General features: G+C 37.4%; 1 protein-coding gene across 2 annotated transcripts; it reads right to left on the reverse strand.

Moving 5' to 3' along the window:
• Positions 1-153: 153 nt before the first annotated feature.
• Positions 154-25,045, reverse strand: Ccnh (cyclin H). 2 transcript variants are annotated; one of them, XM_059276496.1, is made up of 10 exons: positions 24,810-25,045; positions 23,485-23,607; positions 20,928-21,001; positions 19,669-19,879; positions 12,383-12,546; positions 9,918-9,988; positions 6,799-6,910; positions 3,177-3,237; positions 2,255-2,334; positions 154-940 (listed from the first exon to the last, which is right to left on the reverse strand). In XM_059276496.1, the coding sequence occupies exons 1-9, from the start codon at positions 24,924-24,926 to the stop codon at positions 2,296-2,298; spliced, it is 972 nt and encodes a 323-aa protein (XP_059132479.1). In that variant the 5' UTR covers positions 24,927-25,045; the 3' UTR covers positions 154-940; positions 2,255-2,295. The 2 variants fall into 2 exon arrangements, with proteins under 2 accessions (XP_059132479.1, XP_059132477.1); XM_059276494.1 differs by lacking the exon at positions 154-940 and having other exon boundaries at positions 2,184-2,334.
• Between the last annotated feature and the right edge of the window lie 1,218 nt (positions 25,046-26,263).

A 26,263-nucleotide genomic window follows, 5' to 3' on the forward strand; every position in this document is an offset into this window, starting at 1 on the left:
ATTCACTCATTGTACAACTTGTTAAGCAGCATGTCTTATGCTGAAGACAAGACTTAAAAACGTGTAGCAGAGTATCCTTAGTAATCAAAAAGAGGGTTTTTTGTTTGTTTGTTTAAAAGGAACCAAGGAAGGTATTAATAAAAAAAAAAGTTTCCTCAATAAGATGTTTTTCTGAAGGCCTAGATTCTAAAAACAGTTGGTTGCACTCCTCAGAGATATTGTATACAGTGAAGGATGTTAAGTACTCAAGGGTTTATTTCCCTTTGCTGAGGAACAAACTGAAGAGGCCTCAATGTATTCTTTAGAAAGATGTTTGATGTTACCATTGAGAGATATCCCTACCTTAAATATAGGGCTGAATGTAGCCATACAGGTTATTTACTGTCCTTCACATAGCTTCAATCAGGTTAACTGTGACAACAAAAACAAAACAAAATTTTGTTCTCAATGTAATCCCTTTCTCTCTGGAACCCATTACAGTTCCTGTTCCTGGCTGCACTATGATAGTAACTCATCTCATTTCCTTGGTTTATAAGGTGGAAGGGCTACTGACTGGTTAATGTAGATAAGAACTTTAAAAAGCAGGCCGAGGTCCAATCTCTAAGGCATTTTAGTTTATCCTCATTAATTGTACTTGAGTGTCAGCCATGATGGCCTATCTGCCATTTCTTGGCCAGACATGACTCTCCTTTTTTACCATTTATTGTAAAAGAAATCTGAAAGACTTATCTCCATTTTTGTGTTTTACTGACGTTTGTGTCTTAAATTGGAGTGGGAAACTTGTTACTTACCTTCATTGGCCCTGCAGTAGTAGGTAGGTGTTTAGTGGTGAAATAAATAAAATCTTTGAAACATTTTTTTTTAATGGGGCTGAGTAGAAAATTTTCAGAGGTACATGTGAGACCTTGCTCTGATGCCAAACTTTAGTGATTTTAGTGATCTGAAAGAGAAACAGGAGACACACTGTGAGCATTTGCAATTCTGTCTATAGTTGCTTAACTTGAACTACACTTGGGCATATAAGCTTTGGTTTTCATGCTATTATAAAGCATTACACTTTATAAGTTTTATTCCAGAACAAGAAAGAAAGAAAACAAACCAGAAACTCAAGCCATAAAAATAATTATTCGAGATGAACATACATATGGAGATAAACATTATCATAAATGTCACCACATTTTTAAGACAGAACTAAAATGCTACCTACCCTCCTAGGAAATGTATCCTCGAGTATGCAAAGCTGGGTAGATTTACATTTGAGGTAGTAGAGTTTCTCAGAATTTCTTCAAGCCAGTTTTCCAAGAAAAAAAAAAAGAAAAAAAAATCCAAAAGCACCAAAACAAAACACTGGCCTAATATACATACCTACCTGCAATTTGGTCCTAACTGTACTATCTACTACTTATCACATTAAGACAGTTATTAATACACAGCAAGTACATATTAATTAGCATGTCAAGCACTGCTGGAAATAATTCTACCAAGAGTAGGCATCATCATTTTCCCCATTCTCTACTTGGGAAAGTAGCACACTGAGGTACAGTTTACTAAAGTCGTAGAAAAACAGAGGCATACCTAAGTAATTTAATTCCATGTTGTGAGTTTTTATACTAATTTCATTTTTAAACTTTTGAATGTATTTAGTCTATAAATTCCTAGTGACCATAATGCCTATTTTATATGGATTCACTTAGAGATGATCATTTAATGATAAAACTGACTATAATTTGCTACCACTTATCTTTAGTAATTTAAGATTTTTCTCTAGACTCAAAAATTATATTTTATTTGAAACCAGATGTCAGTAACTGCTTAAAATAAAATTTAGTGCCCCAGCACTAAATAACTGCCCAATACACTCTACAGCTCATAGTAATTCATCCATAGTTCAGTCTATTGAAGAAACATTTTGCAAAGCCATTTGTAAGACCTTCTGGAGAATAAAACTATTTCCTTAGCACTTCTAAAGTTTTCTATTACTAAGTTTTGTTTTTCTGTACTTCTTCTAAATGGATAGACTTCTTTAATTACATTTTGTTCAAAATAATATGAGTGTACCATAGTTTGAATTTGGCCACCATAGGAGGACAAGGTTTGCTACTAATCTTAGTGAGTTACAAATATCCAAAGTATGTGGCATTCAGCCTCTTTTGAAGTTATATAAAGCAGTCACAAAGAAAAAATATAATTAGAAAAGTTTAATATATTTTGATGTTTCACATTGTACTACTTAAATGTCAGACATGCTTCCTACTTCTGTTGCTTCATTAGCACTGCCGTTGTGACTTCAAAAGGTTAGAGAGAGTCTACCAGGTCATCATCAGTCCATTCCTCCTAGGGGGAAAAAGGTGGTAAGGAAACAATGAAGCAGTGAGCAAGTTGTTTGTACCTTGCTTTAAGAAAATGCTGACTGACAACTGTCTACTGTAGATCTGCTTTTTTGAGATGTCTCCTGTGGCTGCAGCCAGCCTTGGATCCTCCTGCCTTCCAAGTACTAGGACTACAGGAGTGTGCTACTAAGTCCAGCACTTGATTGGGATGACATGTTCTCAGCCGCTTACTCCATGCAGTAATATGAAGGCTATCCTTCGGCCTCTGTTTATTTTTCTTGGACTTGTAGAGACAATTTTAAAGCCTGGGATAAGGCAAGGGAAGAATCCTTGGAGAATAGGAGATTAAATTTTGCACCACTGCCTTCTAATATAGGAAGGATTCTTCCAGGTTTTAGAATTGGCTCATACAGTAGAGTAAAAAAACAAATCCTTTAAAAAACAATGTACTCTGTTTCCTAGTCAACACCATGTGTAACAAGCAACTGCCCCACATGCTTCTGCCCTCTGCCATGTCTTCCTCTGCCATGGATTCTAATCATCCTCAACTGTTACCCAAAATAAATCCTTCAATTAAAGTTTGTTTTTAATTCAGACTGTGCATAAAGGGGTGAGTAAAAAATGATTTCAAACTTCAGAGATACTTGTAGTCCCAGCACTTGGGAGGGCTGAGGTAAGAAGATTGGAAGTTCAAGACCAATTTGGGCTACATAGCAGGACACTGTTTAAACCATTCATGGCCCCACCTGACTGGAATGCTTATAATACTCCAGAACAGTACATCTTAAGTCATGCCAGAAAATGTAAAATAAATTGTATAAACTACACATTTAGGAGTAAACATACCTCTTCTTGTTTGGGTTTCTTTGATACATAGTCATCATCTTCATAGCCTTTCCTCTTCTTCCTATAATTAAGCAATTAGCAATCAGCAAAACTGAGAGTGGCAACAAAACTATAAGCCAGGAACTAGCAAGGCTATGTGAGCTACAACCCAAATCTTCAAAACCAAAAGAAATAGATCTCTATTGAAGAATAGGGACTAAATAAATAACTGGAAAGGGATCGTGACTATGAAAGCAATACTCAATCCAGTGTAGCAAGAACCTGCAAAAATTATGATAAGAAGAGGCTGAGCATAGCTATAAAACTCAGTACTAGTGACTCTGGTGAGATTTTGGGATAATTCTGGGCCACACAGTGATCTTGCCTCAAGTAAACATAGCAAAGAGAATCTAGAGGGAAAAAGTGTTATTTATCATAAACACATACTGCAATGTGAATACTTAGGTGGGGAAGGCAGGAGGATTCAGAGCTAGAGGCCCACTAGTTCTTATAACAAGACCTTGCCTAGGAACAATAAATGGCACACTAGAAAAGCTATGGTTAAGAGTGTGGTGTCATACATCAGTGATTAAAGCCGACAGACAAAAGTGGCTCCACACTTAGGCAACAGGTTCAGTGGGTTTAGATACTGAGATGACCTGTTTGTTCCCCCAAGCCATGTGGAAAAAGAAAAGTGACGCTTGCCTACTGTCCTGTCCTACATACAGGCACCCACTTCCATCTGTACTTAAACACAATAAATAAATAAATGGGATTTCAAAATTGGTCTCGCCCCCACTTCCATCTGTACTTAAACACAATAAATAAATAAATGGGATTTCAAAATTGGTCTCGCCTTGAGTTTATCTGTGATAAAAAATTGTCATCTATGAAAACCATGAAATATTCAAAAACAAACTAGGCAAAATTACTAATATTAGGGGGAAAACCCTTCATAAGCATTTCTTTATTTAAAAAAAAATAAGTACCAATAATATAAGAAAAAAACATATAAAAAAACTAGAATAACTATCAAAAAAATTTTAAAGATGAGAATATAGAAAGTACTATAAGAATAAAATACTAGAACCAATGCAGAAAAAAGAAATTCAAATGGCTATCAAACCTAGAAACATAATATTCACAGTAATTGGTGAAATACAAATGATCAAGGTGACACTTTTTTTTTTTTTCACTCAAACTGGCAAGAGTAAAAGATTAGTAATGTTAAATGCATGATGTGGACACAGTGACACACAAAGTATTTCATGCATTTATACACAGAAAAAGTTGGCAGAGGGTAGACCCATCTGGTAAGTTATTCTGGAGCCATGATTGAGATTTGCAGTTTGATTAAAGGGAACTTTGGTTTTTACTCAACGAGCGACAGAAGAACACAGTTACTGTATAGTGAAAACTAAAGGCAAACATTTTAATGATCAAGGAAAACAAATATTCTGTGCTGAGGTCATGCTACTTGGTGCTGTTCCTGAACTGTTCCAGCCTGCACTGAGATGAGCAGAACAGACACTGTGTACTTAGGAACTAACTGTACAGCAATTTGACAGACTAACTTTGACTACTGAATCTAATAAAATTTGAACTTGTATTTTTAAGTCTGTTTTACTTTGTAGAAACTTTGGTTGTATTTTATAAAAATCTATGTAATTTTTTTTTTAAAAGTCCTTCTTATACAAAGAAATGTATTCAAGACACTTTCACAGGAATGTAGACTTTCCTTGGCAGAGTGCAAAGCAAATGGCAACTTGGAATAAAATATAAACTGTCAGTTAGGAATTTTGGATTATGACCCATTCCATTATTAACTAGAACAGAATTAATAGTTGAGTGGTCCAACTAGGAGGACAAATTAGTAAGTACTTCAGGGTTTGCAGTCCACACATGGTGGAGTACCCTGAACTTATGGCTGCAGTCTACCATGTCCAGATACCTCTCTGGGCTCGGCACAAAATGGAGGACTCCCTTTCCAGTAGGGCTCTCTCCCTCCCTGGATAGACTCTAGACTTAGCCTGACCCATCTCAAAGTGACCGCTGACAGACACAGATCCCTGCAGACACTCTCTGCCTGTATCCTGCTCCTGCTGTTTGATAGGAGCATGCTGCCAAACACAAAGGAGGTGAGGCCCCAGCTGCCCTTCCCATCCTCTCTCTCCGACTCTGGAATAAAGGTGAGCTGTAACACTGCAGGCTGCTTCTGTTCCCTCCTCCCTCGTGGACTGGTGGCCAAGGATGCCCGAGGAGGAGGGAGACCCACACACTGAGTTTCTGCCACAGCTACTTAACTTTTCTGCCATAGAATGAAACAGACAAAATAAGTACGTAAATAATGGGCATTCTATGTTCTAGTAACTCTACTTCTAGACAAAACAGGTAGGGGCTAGATTGGTGGGTGTGGGGCCTCGTTTGCACATTTCAGAATCAACGTAAGAACACAGTTAAGTGCTACAAAACTTTTATTCACCAGTAGGTTAACTTCCTTTATAGCTTTCTGATATTGGTTACTACTGAAACCTACCAATTTCAAGACTTACACAAAGCCATGCTTTGAAGCCACAGCTTTAAAACAAGTCTGACAATTTGCACTTTGTACAGCCATTGAGCAGTTCTCTACTACAACTACAGTTAAGAATTAAGGCATAGAGGCCTTGCGCTGAAGGACTTGGTATGCTCTTCAGTTTTCCATACATATTTGTTATTATTTCTTCACTAATCATAGATATCAAAATACTACATAAATACATACATATATATATATGCCATATCTAATTCCCATTACATGTTAATAAATAATAGAACTGTAGAGACAGTCCACAGAAAACAAATTCTTTTGTTTTCTTACATCTTAAAAGGAACTAAGTTTTGGTAGATCTTTTTAAATAATAGAACTGTAGAGTCAGTCCACAGAAAACATTCTTTTACTTGCATTACATCTTAAAAATTAAGTTTCGGTAGATCTTTTATACAGAGCATAACAGATTTTTTTTAGGGTGAAATCCACATTAGCCTATAAATTAAGAGACATTAAGTATGCTCTTATACTTACACAAAGCAACCTAAGAGTACATTTATTGTTCTCTGATACAATGTTTCATCAAACAGTAGTGAGCCAAGTTTCCTTACTAGTTTATAAAAATTAAGTCTAAAACAGTATACTTGTTTCTCAAACCAAGTATCAGGTTGGTAAAGAAACAAAAGTTTAAGGATCTCATAGGAAGACTGACTCTCAGTAATTCCATAAAGTGGAAAAGCAAGCCAAGTTCCACGGGAATGGTCAGAATCAGAACTGTAGGAGGAAAGCCAAACATTTCTTCCTTGGGTTTGCTCCCACTAGAAATGTACACACAGGACAGGCTGCAAATGTAGGACAGGCAGAACACTGGCCTATGGACAAGGCCCTGGCTTCCCTCCCAACACAAGGAAAACCAGTATATTCAATTGAAATATCAACTTCCAACACAAGCAAAAACTACACTCAACTGATTATAATTTAGGTCCTAAGATTAACACACTTTGTACCAATAAAGTAATTTAAATAACAGTTGAACTCAATGACTTTGTGAACATAACTTTTTGGTCATGAAACTAGTAGAAACTATGAAAGTAGTAGAACATAACTACTTACGTCACCACATTAAGCGCAAGGTCAGCAGAATGGCATCGCTCCAACTTCTGTTTCAGAACAGCAACTTCTTCAGACCTAGGTGGTTCATACTTTTTTACTAGGTTTCTCATGCCTACATGGAGATACAAAAGTATTTAATAATGTCTGCTTTCATCTGGGTGTGGTGGTACATGCCTTCATCTCTGCACCCTGGAGAGAGAGAGATAGGCGGATCTCTTGAGTTTAAGGCCACCCTGGTCTATTGAGCAGTTCCAGGACAGCCAGGGCTACACCTGTCTCAAAAAAATAAATAAATAAGTATGCTTTCATATAAAGAAAGCAAAATAAACTAACTTCCTTTAGGAAACAAGACATTGGTGGTGATGTACATTTTTACCAGGATTTGTATTCCATATTAACATTCTATATTAAAATAAAGCACCACCCTTCTAAGTTCAAGTAATAGGTATTTGCTGTTCATTTCATTATCTATGGCACAAATGTAAGCATGTTATATAATATAGTATTTATTTTTAAGTACCCAATGTTTACATTTTGCTCAATTTAAGGCTTGTGAAGTAATCTCTATGTGATTTAGTAAATATTCTTTATTCTTTACCCACCAGCCATATTCATTAACAGACGGTGGTCCAAGAATATACCTCTTGTTTACCAAAAAAAAAATAATAATAATAACAACATATAAAAACAGGGATGCCTCTGTAACAACACAGCTGCTATAAAAACATATCCTTTTACTAAGGTTAAAAACAAATTATAGCCGGGCGGTGGTGGCACACGCCTTTAATCCCACCACTGGGAGGCAGAGGCAGGTGGGTCTCTGTGAGTTCAAGGCCAGCCTAGAGAGTTCCTGGAAAGGCATAAAGCTACACAGAGAAACCCTGTCTCGGGGTAAAAACTTACAGATCAATAATTGTAAGGTAATAAAATATGCTCTGACTTATGTTTTTATTCAACATAATAAAATAAAAATCTCAAGATTTTTTAGAAACATGATGAGTAAGTACAGGGACTTATTGTGTGGTCATGTACTTCGGACTGGTAACTAAACCTGAAATTGGTACTTATGATTCAGTATCTTTAGAGTAATATCTGTCTCCCCCCCTATATATATATATAATATATATAATATATATTATATATATATATATACACACACACACCCTTTCATATTAAAACTGAGTATTTTCTGAAGCACTATCCTTGTGTCATATTAAAAGTGGAACAAAATAAAGATAATGAGAAATCAGGAATTAAACATTAAGCTTCAAATAACATATTGTTATCCTTATGTACCTTCTACTACCAAATTGTTAGGAACGATTACCAGATCACAATTAGCTTTGGAAGTGAGCCCTCTAGTGGTAAATATGAAGACCTACAGCTTATACAAAGAAAAAAAACATCTGCTCCATTATGCTCAGAGGAAATTCAAAATTACTTCAAGCAAAGAATCACATCACAGCATAAGAACCACATGCCTTGAATCCCAGTTTTTAAAATAAACAAACACTAAAATATATACACATTTACTATCACCTAAGTAAAGGTCTGCAATCTGGTATTTTACTGGTTTATTCGCCCTTACCTCTAACGTACATCTCAAAAGCTACGAAAATAATCGCCGAGACGATTCATGAAGAACTGAGTGTGCTGGCACACCCTACAATCTCAGCACTACCAAAGCTGAGGCAAGAAATGGCAAGTTTATGTCTAGCCTGGGCTACATTCTCAAAAACACATATTAGTGATAGAGATGTCACATATGTCTCTGTGTGTGTGTGTGTATTATGCACCAATCAACCAAGCAGAAATTCTAATCAGAATTTCTAAAGACAATTTCTCAATACCAGCACTAATAAGTTTTTAATAAGTGTTTATGAAAGTCTTTCTAAGTTTCCCAAGGCTACTATTAAAATTATCACTGAGTTGGTGTTTCAAAGCAACCAAATGTATTCTCTCACACTTTAGAGTCCAGGAATATGAAATCTGTTTCCCTGGGCCAAAAATCAAAGTATTGGCAGAAAGCCAAATTCTGTCTGGAGGTTCTAATGAAAATCCATTCTGCCTGTTCATTTCTGGTGACTGCCAGCTTTGGTTTTTTGTTAGATTGCTCCAATTTTTTTTTTCTTTCGAGACAGGGTTTCTCTGTGTAGCTTTGCGCCTTTCCTAGAACTCACTTGGTAGCCCAGGCTGGTCTCGAACTCACAGAGATCCGCCTGGCTCTGCCTCCCGAGTGCTGGGATTAAAGGCGTGCGCCACCACCACCCAGCAGATTGCTCCAATTTTTAAGGCCAAGATTGCACATCTCTTTTGCTGTCATGACACTGTTTTTATGGCTGTCTGAAATTTCTCTCTACCTTTTGTTCACAAGGACCCTTGTGACTACATGTACTCTTACTTTAGTAACTCCAGTCACCATCAGCATCTTATCATGAACTAACCCACACAACTCCAAATTCTGCAGTCTCAGGTGACAGACACGGGTCCCACAGATGGACATGGACCTGCTTTTAGGGGCCATTTTTTTTTTTTAGCAGCATTCTTCACAGTTTTTGTTGTGGTGGGTTTTTTGTTTTGTTGCTAGGGTCTGAACCAAGAATTGGCACGTGCTAGACAAGAGCTCTACCACCAAGTCCCAATCCAGGCCCAGCTGACAAGTTACATTTTTATCAAACACCAAGTTGTAACAGTCAATATGACTTCTGAAATTGACACTTCATCCCTATCAACCCCACTTGACAATTACTGGCTTTGTATCAGTAACAAAACGACCAGCAAATGACATATATTAATAATTAAAATTATTTACCAAACAGCGATTGCAAAGGTAAGCCTTACCTTGAAGTTCGTTCCCTTGGGTCTAAATGTCTATCACATATTTGTGGATACTTTTTAAAGAACCTTGCTTTGACTCAGCCTTTTCTAAATCTGATATCCATATTCCCTTTTACATATAACAAGTATTTCCTTCCATATACCTTTTATTTAATCTCACCAAAGTATCTTCAATGCATCCTGACACAGTAATTCAATAAAGGTAAATCTAAAGAAATCTACCACTGCACATTAAATACCAAAACATTTATTCAAAAAGCAGCTTTGTTAATAGCACTTACTTTTCATTATATCCAGTAACTGTGACAGGCAAGTTCTATTTTCTCTCAGCATTAGACTCTCTGATAAATAGCTATTGAAGGGGGGAAAAAAGGCATTTTAACTCATTGAAAGCACACAGCACATTGAAAAGACAAGACATAAATTATTCACCTCCATGTTTATTTCATCAAGTACAGTTTTTAAATTACTTATTTAAAAACATTACATAATATTAGAAAACTCCACAACACTAAAACCTACAGCTATTATAGTCTAAAAGATTTACTACCATTTTTGCTAGCTTAAGAGATGTGTAGTCTTCAAAGTTTATTTAAATTTTATTATATATAACCTTTCAGAGATAAACAACAGTAACAACAGTACGAAGGACCAATATTTATCATTTTATATTAAATGTGTGATATAGATATTCCATAAGCCTAACTTCATGTGATTGATTCATGAAGAGTCTGAGCTGTAGACAGGCTAACTAAACTCAAAGGTGGAAGACATGGAATAGGGCACCAGCCAGCTTTCCCCTCAGTAAAAACTACCTACAGCCATTCTACCTGTTGATGTACTTTAGCATTAAGAAGCAGTCTACCAACAAGATCTCATCTCATGCTTTGTAAATCTATTACATCTTATCAAGTCTAAAGCAAATATGTTCATACTTTGCTGTGAATGTTTTATAAACCCTAATTACACTTTGTTTAAATTTTAGCTCCCCTGAAATTTTACATACCAATACATGGTGTATAGGTGCTATAACCCCAAATGAAGATTCTTAAATCCTAGGTCTTTCAAACATAAATATAAAAATTTTTCTCTCAGGTAAATTAGTTATAAATGAAGAGTTTTAAGAACTGTTGTTGCAGTATTTTAAACTACCTAGATTAAACTTTATACAAAACTTTGATAACTATGTTACATATTAACTAGTTTCCTTATTCCCATCTTGTTATACCTTTGTCATCTCCCTTACATTCCTTTTTTTTTTTTGAAACAGGGTCTCATGTAGCCCAATGAGAACTCAGTATAGCTGTTAAGGATGACCTTTAACTCCCAACATTCCTGCTTCCATCTCCTATGTGCTAGAATTACAGATATGCTATCTCTTACAGAGGCACCACACCTAAACTCCAGACAAGTAATTAATCACATGGATGTCTTTCCTACTTAGTGCAGGGTTTCATTCTTATATTCCTTAAGTGTAATATAGCAGAAACTCACTAAATGTTTGCTTAGTAAATAAATGGGATAAAAATCACAATAGGATTAAACCTACAAAGAGTTGTGTTTGAACAAAAAAAGGTATACTGGGGCTGCAGAGGTGTCTCAAGGGTTAATAGCACATCCTACTTTTGTAGAAGACCCAAGTTCGGTTTCTAGAACCTGTATCTGGTAGCTCATGACTACTGAACTCTAACTCTGGGGACCTGACATCCTTTGCTGGTCTTCGTAGGCACTTATACAGACAGCATATATTTACATGTACACATAGATAAAAATAAGTATTAGAAAAGAGGTATACATATCATAAATAAAAAAGCCTAAGGTCACAGTCCCTTACCCTGGATGCAAATGTGTTTCAAAATTTGTAACTGTTCATAGTGTAAAAAGCTAGCTTGGTCTTTCCCATACTGCCTTATGTGAAATATGGTATCTGAGAGTCAGAAATATTGGTACTTCTATAGTAATAAAAAATATTCCCAATGAAAGGACAAAAACTAAATCACATCTGTTCATGTTTGTTACTGTCTTATCACTGTACTTAGAAACTGTAGGTATATAAAATAGTTTAAGCTTAGAAAATTTTTTCTTCAGCTATTTATAAAATGAAATAAAAGAATCTCAAGCCATAAGAGAAATTAATTATAAACAATAAAAGTAGTATAATTTAGAAAATAACTGGAGTATAATAAATATTTCTTACTTGCTGTTCTTCCAGCTCCCTGATAATATATGTATAGTACTGTTACAAGTGTAAGAATTAATATGTGCATAAGATAATATTAAAAAAATCAAGTGGATTTAATTCACATAAAGTACTCATTGTAATGTCTGAATCTCTACGTATGTAGTAAGTATTATTTATGGCTCAACTTCAATTTCCATGTGGATATTCCCTAAAGCATTACATCTACACATCATTACTGAGTATGTTTCTCATGCTGTACAACATAGGAATGATACAACAAAGCAGATTTGCTGCATTTGACAGATTCACAAGCTGATGAACTTGTAAATATCATATAGCTATAGTTGTCTTCCAAAACTACCTGTTTCACTTCTACTTAAGTCAGAAATGTAGCTCAACAATACTTGATTAAATACTTTTTTAAAGGCAATTTCATTTCTTCAGTAATGAAACTTACCTGACATAAAGCATTATAAATACAAAGACAATCATCTAATAGACCTTACTTAAAAATTCAGACTCTACTAAGAAGTAAAACTTGAACTAAAGTAAACAAATCGATACCTTTCCATAGTAATTCCAGCCCTAGAGGCACTTGATAAAATAGCTGTCAGGGCAATTTGTGAAGGTGTGTATAAAAGATAAGCATCTGTCAACGCAATTCTACTAAGAAAATCATCAGCTGTTTTCCTCAAAATCTCTGGATTCTCCAACATGGGGTATCGAGTCTAGAAAGAAAGTTTACAGATGTTACCATTTCTGAGAGTTTATTGAAGATCAATAACCATTAAAAACATACAGTAACTAGTAGGGGCTTAATAAAGAACAATTTTTAAAAAGTAACTCCTTTCTATGTTCCAAAAACTAATCTTTCAATGTTAGATTGTTTGGTATGTATTAATAGAACGTAGCTAAATTATAGACATCAAATTCTGAACATTTCATTGATTTCGCTGATATGGCTTTCAAATGTTTTTGGAACCAGAACCATAATTAGAAATATATGCTTATATGAACAAAACAGGAACACATGCTTTAAGACAGTAATACTTAATATTATTCTCAGTTTAGTCTTTTTCAACGTTAGAAAGGTAGGCTCCTAGAGTTTCTACTGGAGTCAAGGCAGACCCAAGATGCATTGGACATATACTCTCAGGTAAAGACTAACCAGGCAATCCAGGCAATTTTAAGGTCAAATTAGGAGCTGTTGTATATAGTGTAAATCCTAATTGGTCTTAATAATTAAAAACCTGGAGCCAGATATCAGGGTAAATGCTGAAAGATCAGAGAGACAAAGGAGCAAACCACAGCCACCTCTTACCTCCCCAACTCCTCAGCCTGAAAAGGGGCTGAGCTCCTGTCTCCACCTTGCCTTGTCACTTCCTCTCTCTACCCAGCCATATCACTTTCTGTTTCCTCCTCCTAGTACTGGGATTAAAGGTGTGTGCCACCACTGCCTGACCTATGGCTAACTAGTAGCTAGAGCTACCCTCTGATCTTCAGGCAAGCTTTATTTAGAGCACAAACAAAATATCACCATTATTTCCCCTTTTTGTCTAAAACTTAAAAAAGGTTATAACTAATATAAGAAAAACTATACAGAATAAGTACAATAATTATATATAATATATACAGGCAATAATTACATCAACAATGTCTAGTCCAAAAACATTTGACAAATTCAGAGAAAATACTCCATTATCTATCCTATTTGGTGAGTCCAAAAGGTTGTACCTAATTCACTTACTATTCTAACTTGCATTACCAAAACTATCTTTTAATGTCTCTCTACTGTATATACTTTATACCTCTTTAGTGCCTTTCTTTCTGAATCTGGTAACAAGGAAAACTATAACTATAAAGTCTTCAACTCTATCAGAGACCCAAGAAGGTGATCCAACATCCACAAAAGCTTCAAGGCTACTGGCTGAGATGGACCAACCACACAAAATACCCCAGTCAGGACTTGACCGTAATTCTTAAATTTTCTCAGGATCCCTATAAGATCACCAGTGCCCCCAATCAGCAGGAAGTAGTATAGAAAACTATGTTCAAATTCCCAAAATACTGTTTATGTTTGTTTTCATTTAAAGGGGGTTGGTTATAAATGGTTAATGGTCATAGTCTCTTTCTAAAGAAAAAAGGGGGATAAGATATATAAATGATGGGGAAAAGGCTAAATTATTATGATAACAAAAAAGGTAGATTACTGAATCAACTTTAATCCAAAAAACAACTATTAATCTCAAAATACTTTACACTGATATGGATTTTAGTTTATTGATATAAATTTAAGGTCAATTTTGTTATACTATATGTGTATTTCTACTCTTATTTAAGGTATTATGTTTATGCAGCTCATTTAAAAATGTAATGTATAGTTAAGAAATACAAATTAATAGTCATCTATAATAATCAAACTTATAGCCATGTTACATTTTCTAGATACGCAAAGATATATTTATATTAGGCAAATAATCTTCAAACACTTTGAAGACATATAGAACATGGCATTTAAAATGTTCTAAAAACTTAGACTTTTCTGGACAGTGAGACACGTCTGCTCCTGGCAGTACCAATTACATCAGAGAAGATGAAGGGCATCAAAGAAACTCCACACGTAGTTTGCTTTCATTACGGCAAAAGTTAGCCACTTGGGCAAGAAATTGCTCTTGCCTGGACTGCTTGAAAGTATGCTGTATAAACTGAACATACAGGACCCACAGGAAAATGACTGCTAAACTTGCCAAAACAAGGTGGGACGGTCCTTCAGGGTTCCTGCTTCGTGAAAGAATCTGTCAGACGTTCTGCAGGACACAGAAGAAAGCCACTGATGAATTTTGCCAAAATAGGCACGACAGTCCTTCAAATTTCCTGCTTCACTGAGAAATCTGCCAGAGACTCTAGGCCTGTAGGCTGAAGATGGATGTCCCAATTTTTACAGAAGAACTTTGGGTGACTGTCCAGGCAGCCAGATGTCTCTGTCATTTCTAGAGTTTTGGAAGTTGCTTATAATGCACTTCCTGTTTACTCAGGTAATATTATATCCTTCTGGGATCTTTGATGGAGGTGAAGACTAGATAGTTATAATTATAGTTTTCCTTAGTTATGATATAAAATAAATTAGATATGAAACTTTAGACTCACAAAGATAGGATAGAGTATTTTAATTTTGTCAAATACAAATGACTAAATATTATAACTGTAATTCTTGCTTGATACCTGTTTTATTATATATAATTTTACTATGTTAAAGTTAAAACCTTCCTTTTGATTAGACAGAAAAGGAGAAATGATGTGGGATGTCTTTCTGTACACTGTGAATGTGTGTTGTTTCCATTAGTTCATAAATGAAGCTGCTTTGGCCTATGGCAAGGCAGGATGGAGCCAGGCAGGGAATCCAAGCAGAGATACAGGGAGAAATAAGGAGATACCAGCATGCCAGAGGGGTAAGATGTCAGAGCATTATCAGTAAGCCACAGGCCACATGGCAATACATAGATCAATAGAAATGGGTTTATTTAGAAGTAAGAGCTAGTTAGTAATAAGCCTGAGCAATAGGCCAAACAGTTTAATTAATATTAAGCCTGTGAGTGATTATTTACAAGCGGCTGGGGGATGGGAGGACAGAGAAAAGCCTCTGGCTACAGCTGTACATCACTGTTATAGGGGGTTTGTTCTCATGTATATTGTGGGGGAAAATAAATGGAAATGAATGAATCAATCAGCCTTCTGAAATATCTACAGAAATGTTTTTAAACTATGCCCATGAAACCAGGAAGACCTCACATTGCCTGTCAATTACTTAAGTCTCAATCCCTCAGACTGACTTCAGATACTTCTAGTCAAGTCCTGAAGCAGTAAGACAATCTATAAATATTCTGAAACAAAATATCAGGTTCAAATGTGGAGCCACATATAGGCCTAGCCATTGTCCCCAAATGTCTGACCCTGAAATAATAAATGTAACCATTCATTCTGACTGCAGATGTCTCCCTTTCTCAGGACTTTGCTTAATTTCTCCACGCTTTTCTTGTAAATCTCAGACCATTTGGTTATGAATCCTTCTATAGACCTGATCCCACTTGGCAAAGTCTTCAATCATTTCTTTCCTGTACTTTTTAAGATTTTTATTTACGTATATGTGTCTGTGTTAGTGTACGTCATGTGCACAGTACCCAAAGAAACAGAAAAGAGTGTTGGATCTCCTGCAGCTGGAGTTACATGCAATTCTGAACCATCAGATGTGGGTGCTAGGAACCGAGCTCAGTTCCTCTGGAAGGACAGCAAGTACTTTTAACTGATGATCAATCTCTCCAGCCCCAATTTCAACAGTATCTGAATCTAATTTCAATACTTTCAATTTCTGGGCACTGCCAGAAAAATCTACAAAAGAGGTCTTGAGATACTACTATAAATTCAAATTCACTCATCTTGGTATGTCTCTCAGCTCTGTCTACCACTTACATAATGTTTTCCTAGAAAATTTGTTCTTCCATTTGTCAGTGATGACAGTCAATATTTTCTACCTTTATGTCTTTACTAAGCCTCAAACCATCATTCTGTGGAACATTATCTCTGCACTTAAGAAGGAAAAGCACCATCTCCACCAAATCTCCAGATACAACAGCTTCTCCATCCAGACAATCCCTCTGTCTCGGGTCAGCACAAGAGCTTGTCCTCTCTCTAAGGCCAACTGTACCTATTTCAAACCCCACGCTAACCTGCTGTATATTGTTCATAGAGAATCCATAGCTATGCTGTATGGTCTGTTTCCCCTTTAGTCTCTTTCTCATTACCAGCTCCTTGGGCCAGTATTTAAACTTGTGTCTCTCTCTCCTGCAAAATTGAACATTTCTACATTCTGCACTTCCTCCATCTTACCTCTTTCCACTTCAGAGGAACTGTTTAAGTTATGTATATAAGTTCTATGCTACAAAACAATTTTTGTACCAGTAATAAATAACAGACATGAGTTCTACCAGGTTCTAATGTAGCTGAACATTTCCCATCATTTAGTGATGTCACAACCATCACAAGTATGTTTGTACTGATAGTTGTGCAAACAAGCCTATGGTTCAGCTTAAGAGACAAGTATGTACGCTGCAGAATTTTGAAAAATGATAAGCAACTATGTTACTGCTGCACTACATATTTTTTAATTATTATTTTGGAGCATATTTCTTGTACTTAACTAACAAAAAGTTTGATTATAGAACCTTAGGTGGGTCCATAATCGACTAACAGAGCCACTGTTATGAGAACATATGACAGTGCCATGCATGGTAACACTTAGCCAAGGACAATATATAAAGATGGAAGATGGTGATATAATTCACACAATGTCAAATTCATCTACTATCTCTGAATGTATCCACTCACTAAGGAAAAATTATAAGAAACACACTTGATTTCCCCCCTCTTTCTGGACAGGATCTTACTATGTAGCCCAAGTTGGCCAGATACAATTCTGAATTCTGGGGTTCTCCTTCCTTCCTTTCTTTTATTTATTTTTTTAATTTTATTTACTTTTATGCACAGGATGTGTATGGGTATGCCTACATACATATATGCATGTATGTCTGTACACTACATGCATGCCTGGTGCTCAAAAGGGACAGAAGGCACTGGATCCCTTGGAACTGGACTTACAGGCAATTATGAGCTGCCATGTGAGTGCTGGGAACTGAACCCTGTTAAGTCTGGAAGAGTAGTCAGCACTAGTGACTGGTGAGCCATCTCTACAGCCTGTTCTCTTTCAATTTATTCCTCCAAAACCACCAATCTGTTTTTTTTTTTGGTCTTCTACACTTCAAAGACAAATTTCAACAAAATCATAAATGACCTTTCTGGCACTAAATTCAGCAAATATTATTAATCTACTTTTTCTTTGCCTGATCCGAGCAGAATTAGAAAGTTGCTATGCTTTCTTACAAAAGAGTACTCTACTCCCTTTTGTTTTCCCAACAAATCCTACAACTCTGGATCAATTTGAGTCCCCTTACAAGTTTCTTCATTGCTCAACTACCCTTTTAATGTTTCTCATGACCAGTCCTCACCATTATCCTTTTGCCCATTCTGATCCACTCTCTTCATAATGTAGGACATATACAGATGTTCAATCTCATCTGATGCTGTGATGGCTATTTTGGTTGTCAACTTGACTACATCTGGAATAACTGAAACCCAAAAATGGCTGGGCACACTTGTGAGGAATTTTTGCTTAATTAAAATCATTTGAAGTGGGAAGATCCCCTTCTAATCCAGATCTTTGAGGTAGGAAGACTACACCTTTAATCCAGATCTTTTAAGGTGGAAAAATCTACGTCTAACCTGCGTCACACCTGCCGGAAGCCTATAAGGACATGGAACAAGGAAGCCTCTCTTTTTCCCTGCTTGCCCTTGTCTTGCTAACAAGTCCACTGGCATTAGAACCTACTTTGTTGGCATTCTGGCATATACTGAGGATCAGCTGAGACATCCAGCTTCATGGACTGAACAACTACTGAATTCTTGAACCTTCTGTTCATAGGCAGCCATTGTTGGATTAGCTGGACCACAGCCTGGTCATTCTAATAAACACCTTTTTCTCTCTAGAGAAAGGTTCTATTACTGTTGAGAACCCTAACTAATACAGATGCACATTAACCTGTGAGGCGGTCAACACACCACTTTCTTCACATTGCAAACCCAATCACACCCGATTCTCTAAACACGACTTTCACTCTCTTCTTTATCCTTTGTTCAAAGTCTTCAACACTACTTATATAGTCTAGACTTCTGCTTTTCATTTAGACCACAACACTCTCCTCCTCTATTCTCAGCTCTTCACTTCTTATGTCAGCTGTGGATCTAAGCTCTTAACTAGGAAGGTCTCTGGGTGGGATGTTCTTTGTGTATCTAATTCCTACTCTTGATTTGAATTTCACTTCAAGTGATGCTTTCTAAGTTATGTCTTCCTTGTCTTTCAATCTGCAATCTTCATATATAGTATATTTCCCTCTATAAAATTTAGCACACTAATAAATAGTTATCAAAAAAACATTAAACTGCAAGGTCCCTGAAAGTTGTCATGTCCTGTCTCATTTTTAGGCTGCACCCTCAAACATGTTTAGTATAAACCAAATACCCATAGCTACTTAACTGAGATGAATCAGTTCTTGACTTCTCTTCCACTTTACTTAAGACTATTCAACAACTTAACTTGACTATGTCAATATTTACATATGTATCAATGTTGCACATGTAAATACATAAATATAAGTTCTATACATAAAATATACACATGTACATATTTGTGTTACATGTTTTGTGATGCAGTATCACCACATTGCTACACTAGTCTCAAATTTCCAGGTTCAAGTGATCCTCCAGCCTAAACTTCCTGAGGACCTAAGACTACAGGTGTCAGCCATTTACTTATAATTTTGGTTGTATTTGTGACCTGAGTTCATAAAACATTAAAAATAGAAGCCATTTATCTTTTAGTTTAATATTAAGAACTTTATAAGGTTCTGTAAGTCTCTAGGCCCAGATCTATGACAATATATATCAATTAGAAGAGTTACCATAATTATTTAAGAGCATTACTATAAACTCACAATCTACTACTAAATCAGAAACCTGGAAATTCTTATCTAACAATCTAAGATAAGAAACTCCTCAGGTGGACTCTAATGCATATTAAAGTTTGAAAACTATTACCTTAGAAGAGCCAGCACAGACTCTCAGGTTGCACCTATGTTGTACCATTTCGGATATTACTGGTTGGTTATAGAGTTTTCAATTCTTTTTAGCAAACAATAACAAAGGAGTATATCTATTAACTAATTTCTTATCAGGAAGTTTACCTTTATATCAATGAGAAAGCCTTCAAATGGTCGATAAGGATTGTGGACAATAAGATGAAAATTAAGCTGCTGTATAAGTAGTAGTTCATATTCCAAAATCTGTTCCAGTGCCTTCTCCTGTCCAAGGGGACTCTCTCGAAGATTTCCAACAAACTGAGGACTAGACACATTGAATTCATCTACTTTGCAGGCTAGAAATGCACAAGTGAGCCTACATGAAGAAATAACAGAGGGCAGAAAAACCTAAGTCTTCTTTAAAGTACTTTGTAAATTGCTTAATATTTACACGTGACTATGATAGACACTGCAGTGAATTTAAAAAAACGAATATAAATTAAAATGAGCTCCACTTCAAACTTTTGTCCATTGGGAGACTTAGGTAGAGCCATCACCTAATGCTGCTACAGCATTTAGCCATCATTAACTTACTGGTAGCTTCATATAGTCCAGCTAGAAACTTGGAAAAAAAAATAACTAAGGAATAAAAGTAGTGTGTATCAAGAAATATAAAATTAAAAACAGAATAGTACAAATGTATGTACCTTGTGACCAAAGAAGACAGGCAAAGATAATTAAGATTGTAGAAGGTCATCAGTAGAAGTCTCAAGTCACTTGAGTAGAGTTACCAGCTTATGGACAAGCAGGAAATTCACCTGAGTACTAAATTAAGTTCAGAGAGGGGAACTAGTAGGAAGGCTACTGCCCATAGCTTTTAGAAGGTGAAGTCATAATAAAGGCCCAAGCCTGACTGGTGAGAATGGAATGGGAAAAACAGAAACAGAAACAAGAATGACAGCAAACTCTGTGATGAGTCCTATGTTAATTCTGTCCTCATCTTTAACAATAAGCATGATGCTTAGCAAAGAGAAAAAAACAAAATACACCTTTGTTTAACCAAAATTAATATGAAGCTACAGGATTTGTAAACTGATGGGAGTAGAGAGAAAGTAATTACCACAAATGATTATTAGTCTGTCTGAGGAATTGGGAGAATAAAGATGTCACTGACGGCGGTACTGGTAAAATACCTAGGTTTAAGAAAAACTTTGTGAATGGCAGACAAGTTGCAGCTCAGATGCCATTATCAATATAGAAGATAACGGCAAGTAAGGAGATCTTATACTCAAATAGGGAAAAAAAAATTTCAAGTCTAAATTGTTCTTAATTAAGAAGTCAATTATCTTATATACATCCCACGGATAAATGTCCACACATTATAAACATCTTCAATGTAAACGAAAAGACAAATTTATACTCACATTATTATCCGGGGGTGATATTCCATTACTGAATTATTAAGATAAAAACGCTTGAAATACATACAAGCTGTACCCTAAGATTAAAAGAAAAAAAATACACATCTATAAAAGCAGGATCTACTTGCATGTTACATGTTACATTTTGAAAAAAATAACTTATTCATGCACAGTTTTTCTTGAAAAGGCTCTCCATACCAATACTTTTGAATTTTGCATAAGTCAAAATAAACTGTGATAAAGTACAACAAAAACACCATAATCAAAAAAGCCTCTTTCATTTTTCAGCTATTTGTCTCCAGCCTACATGGAGTAATACTTTCTGCAGTCACTGAATTTAACAGTGTTTATTTATGTTAGAATTCAGAACAACATGAATACTTAAAATCAGAAAAATTTAAGGATTAAAATAACAGTGATCACAGGTTACCCAATCTTGGAAAAATGCTAACACAATAAGACGATTGGAGCAAAAAGCCTTTTCTCTGTCAACTCCAGATCTGTGATGTACCATGATGATGGCTGCCAAACTGCAGCACCTCACATTACCTGAATACATCCCATTCAATAAATAAGCCTCACTGTGCTATGCTCTAAAGTATCAACCTATTCCAATCCTTATAATACATTAGTAAACTATTGCTATCTCCATGGAAAAAGAAAAAGTATCACAAGTTATCTGATTTATTCAACTATCAAGGGTCAGAGGCTATACTCAACTAAGAACTACCTGTAGTTTCAACTGTTATATCACTTGACAAAACAGTAAAATAACCATTTATTATTTGATAACAGGAAAAATCCTTCATTTAAATGCTTAAAAATTTGCTGTCAATTTATGTTAAACAACAAAATTGTATCTATTGTATAGATAAATTCCATAAAAGTTCATTCAAGAATTGCTTGACCCAAAGAGATAATTTAATCCTACCACTTCATTCTAGAGCACCTATAATGAAAAAGACAAAACCCAAATTTCATCATAGAAACTAATCAACTGTATCTGATACTGTTTATGACTTTCATCTCTCAGATAAGTCTGCAACTTAAAAATGATCCATAAACACATGTGTATTTAATATTTTCAATGTTTCCACCTAGACAGTTCTTCTCTATTGGGGTCATAAATCATTAACTTTAAAAACAGCCTTTCATTCTTGACCTTTACAGCTAACCAGCCATGAGAATAATAAGCAAGGTAAAGGTGCTTTACATAGCCTTAACACCAGCTTTTTTCTTTGCTGTTCAGCTTTTTAATACCAGTTACCTATTCCTTCTCACCACTGTCCACCCCTAGTGGAAACACAACACTAAGAACATATGAACTAATCCTGAGACATTTAAGCCTGGGATATTGCTCAGTTGATAGTGTTCCTGCCAGGGATGCATGCACCCTTGGGTTTGAGTTTTAGCACCCAGTACTAAACCAGATTTGCAGTGCCTACAATCCCAGCATTAGATGTTGAGGCATTAGAATCACAAGTTCAAGGTCATCGTCTGGAACATAAGGAACTCAAGGCCAACGTGACTTGTAGACCATCTCAAGAAAACAAAACAAATAGAACCAGCAAGAAAACACTAATAAAACCAAAGATAAACCTCAAACAACTTCTAATAGAAGTTTCAAAAGATCTTATGGCAGGAGTTGCAGCTGGAACATAATGGATGATTTCAAACAGGAACTGAGTTTAGCAGAATTGAAAAAGTACCTGTTTATACTTTAGTCCCAATTCTGCTGTTCTCTAGTAAAGAATGTGAGAAGAAAAATGATTTTTCTTTTTCCAAAAAATGAAGATGTCACAAACTGTACAGCAGACTATGAGCAGACATTGGAGATGCCCTTATTCACAAAATATAGCAACTTGTGATCTAAGGCCTTTATTTAAAAATCTCCAAGATTAGTTTTTCTCACTCGTATTGATACATGTATGACTATATCAATATTTTAAAAAAACCTACAGCTGATTCCTATACAACTCTCACTGAAGATCCTTGTAGTAGCTAACTATCCACTAGAATTCATGCTTTGACACGGGGGAATAAGCATCTAGGCAGAAGCCACATTTCTCAGCCTTGCTTCCATCTGTTGTGGCTGACAATGAGTGGAATGTCTGTCACTTTTGAACCCAGGGTTCAGACAGTGGATATCCCTTCTCCACAGTTCCCTCTTGTCCACCCAGAAGCAGAGGATTGCTAGGTGAGGCGACGCTAGAGTCACAAGAGGCGGGTGCCTGAGATTCCAGTCATGACTAAAGAGCCACTTTCTGATGAGAGATGAGATGGCCCGTACTGGACCACACTATGAGAAGAAATAAACTACTAGAGTTTTTGTTTTTCTGTTATGTAGTTTGGGGCCTATTTAGATCTACAGTTAAGACTATTCTAACCTAAAGGATAACTCCAACATAAAATTTTGCTCTTTGAAAAAAATGTGACAAAAATAAACTAATATAACTAAGGTGAGTCTTCTAGATTGAAGAGAGAATTTAGTTAGAAATTTAGAAGAGTTCAGCTCTCACAAGCCTGCTGAAAGGCATTATACTTCACTAGCATGACTTACCACAACAGAGCGTGGCATTGCTGGCTTAAACACCGAACAGAATTCCAATAATCTTTTCTCATAGTATTTGCAAAGTGTCATTTCTTCATAAGGCTCAAGAAACACTGGATCATTTGGAAGAACCTTTAAACAGAGCGAACATTTCAATGTAAGTTCGGTGAATTAAAACTGTTTCTCCATCCTGCTTAAATTTGATTTATATCTTCAACAAAGGGAAAATATCTCACATCATTTTCTCTTTGTAGGTTTGCTAAGCATTACACAAAATATATTAGAAAATAATAAGCAAAATAAATAAACTGAATCTAAATCCTCATCTCTCAGTTGGACATTTTGTTTGTTTGTTTTTCCGAAACAAGGTTTCTCTGTGTAGTCCTGGCTGTCCTGGAACTCACTCTGTAGACCAGGCTGGTCTCGAGCTCACAAGAGATCCGCCTGCCTCAGCCTCCCCAGTGCTGCTGGGATTAAAGGTGTCCGCCGCCACCACCACCCAGCAAGTTGGACATTTTTAAACAATCATGACAGAGCATGTGGCAATATGCTCCCAGGTTTGATACCATTATTTGTAAATCAATACTATTTTTCACTGGTTGGAAATACCCCAAATTCCCTTTCTCAGTGAATCACTGGGTCACTCAAATTTAAGAAAACAGCAACAAATGACTCAAAATATTTGGTACTTCGTTGTTTTGAAAGCGCACAGAGGCAAGTATAAAGTCGCCACAGGTCAGTACAACAGAAATGGGTGGTGGAGCTGTAAGAAGACCTGGAGAGAGGGCCACCGACCAAACCATGCTCAACTGGCTTGTGTCAACCTTCCTCGTGAAGGCTGTTTATGGAAAGTAGATCCAACAGGCCACCATTTTCCCATTTCAAGTCCTGGAAAAAGCTCCCTTCAGTTTCGTCGTGAGTTTCAGCCCTACGCTTCCGTTTCCAAGTCCCTCGCCTACCGACGTTCTTCAACCACGGCTGCACAGGTACAGCTTCGCCCACCAACGACCACGGGCACTCCCCGAACCTGCCTGCGATGCTGACCTCCCCCTCGGCCCCAGCGGCTGTCTGCCACCCTCTGCCCCTCTTGCCAAGCGCCGAGAAAGGTTTGTCCTGGCATCCTGCAGGACTAGTGACCAGTTCGAGTCCCGCACTGACTCCGCACCCCACCGAAGGCTTTTGGCCATTGCCCAGGATGTTGCTCGTGCCTCCGTCACGGCCAGTCCCGCGTCGGTCTGCACCGACCCCAGCCGGGTGCAAGCCCCGCGCTTCCCGCCCTCCTGCAGGAGAGCCCACCCCGGGCGGGCGCGGGGGCCGGCCTGCGGGGACCTCACCTTCCCGTTAGCCACCGCTTTGCACTTGAATTTGCGGTTGGCGTCGGCCCGCAGGCGCGCCAGCTGCTCCTCGCTCGCAAAGGTCCAGTGCCGCTTCTGGCTGCTGCTGTGGTACATGGTGCAGCCCGGGAGGCTCGCACGGCCCGAGACAGCGACAGCGACAGCGACAGCGACAGCGACAGGCCAGGAGACCGCGGCCACGCGCGACCGCGACCCCGAGGAGCCCGCGGCCCAGGCCGGAGGCGCGCGCGTGACGTCACGATCACGTGCCGGCGTCCGCTGAGGCGTTTCCGTGGGCGGGGTTCCGCAGCGTCGGAGGGCGGAGCCTCGGGGCTCCGGGCCCTGGAAAGGGGCGGGGAGTCTGAGGGGCGTGGCCCGGCAGAGTCAGAAAGTGGGCGTGGCCTCGGGGACCCGCGGGGCGCAGAGAAGGTGAAAAAGGTTCCAGAGCGCTGACAGGAGCCATCCTCAGATGATCTGTGTGCACACCCAAGGCCTAAGACCTTCCGGCTAAAGCGGACGCCGCGGAAGGGCTTGGGGGAGGGGTTTGGTCGGAAGAGCGCTAGATGCGTATTCGTGTTGCTGCTAACACGACCTTTCTCTGGGCGGTTTTCAGTTCCTCCCGATATTCCCATCTCTGAAGCCCAAGTGGATGATAGTTTTACAGTTCTTGGTATTCCCATCTCCATTATTGCTTTCACGGATCTTACAATACACTATCACAATGCTTAAGAGGTTTATCTTTTGTTTTTTATTACTAGAGTTTTCAAAATTGCATTTGAGATGGCCAAATTTACATTGGTTCCAAAAGCCCTCACTATTTTGCTTTTACCCTTTTTCTTTTTTTGAGGCAGAGAGTAAAGCAGCCCCCCCCCCCCCCCCCCCCCACACACACACACACTGACCTAAATTGTGCAGTCGTGTTTTCCACCCTCCCTTCCTGCCCCCTTCTCGCCTTTACTTGTCTCACGGTGTACTAGAAGTCACTGTGTAGTTCAGGGTGGTTTCAAACTTCTGATCCTCCTGTCTAAGCCTCTCAAGTTCTGAGACCACAGGCGTGCATAGCCACACTCCCCTCACGTCATCTTCAGATCACATTTCACTGCTTCTAATGGAGGTTATTCAAACAAAATACACTCTAGTGTTCCTAGAAAAGGAACGTATAAATTCACAACTTGATGGCAAAGATACCACTAATGATGTCTAATGAAAATTAGACGGCACCACATTAACAGGAAAATTTTCAGTGTTTAAAAATAAATACAATTGTCTTTGTGCAGCAGTTCTTAAATTGTGCTTTGTATTATTTGTAAACAGATTGTAAGTATTTTGAGTACCAATATTACCTGCAATCCAAGACTTGCCATCAGAGATCTGGCTTTACAGAGCACTGTTACCTGTTGGTCTCCAAAGAAAGGCTCTTCACACTTTGCTAACGGGACTTGCAAGAGCGCAGT

This window comes from Peromyscus eremicus, chromosome 11 (genome assembly GCF_949786415.1).
Source record: "Peromyscus eremicus chromosome 11, PerEre_H2_v1, whole genome shotgun sequence".
Taxonomy (NCBI): Eukaryota; Metazoa; Chordata; class Mammalia; order Rodentia; family Cricetidae; genus Peromyscus; species Peromyscus eremicus.

Coding starts and splice junctions, on each gene's coding strand:
- Ccnh (XM_059276496.1), bottom strand. CDS start 24,926: ATGTACCACAGCAGCAGCCAGAAGCGGCACTGGACCTTTGCGAGCGAG. Junction 23,608..24,809: donor AAGCGGTGGCTAACGGGAAG/GTGAGGTCCCCG, acceptor CTCTGTTTAAAG/GTTCTTCCAAATGATCCAGT. Junction 21,002..23,484: donor CAATGCCACGCTCTGTTGTG/GTAAGTCATGCT, acceptor TTTTAATCTTAG/GGTACAGCTTGTATGTATTT.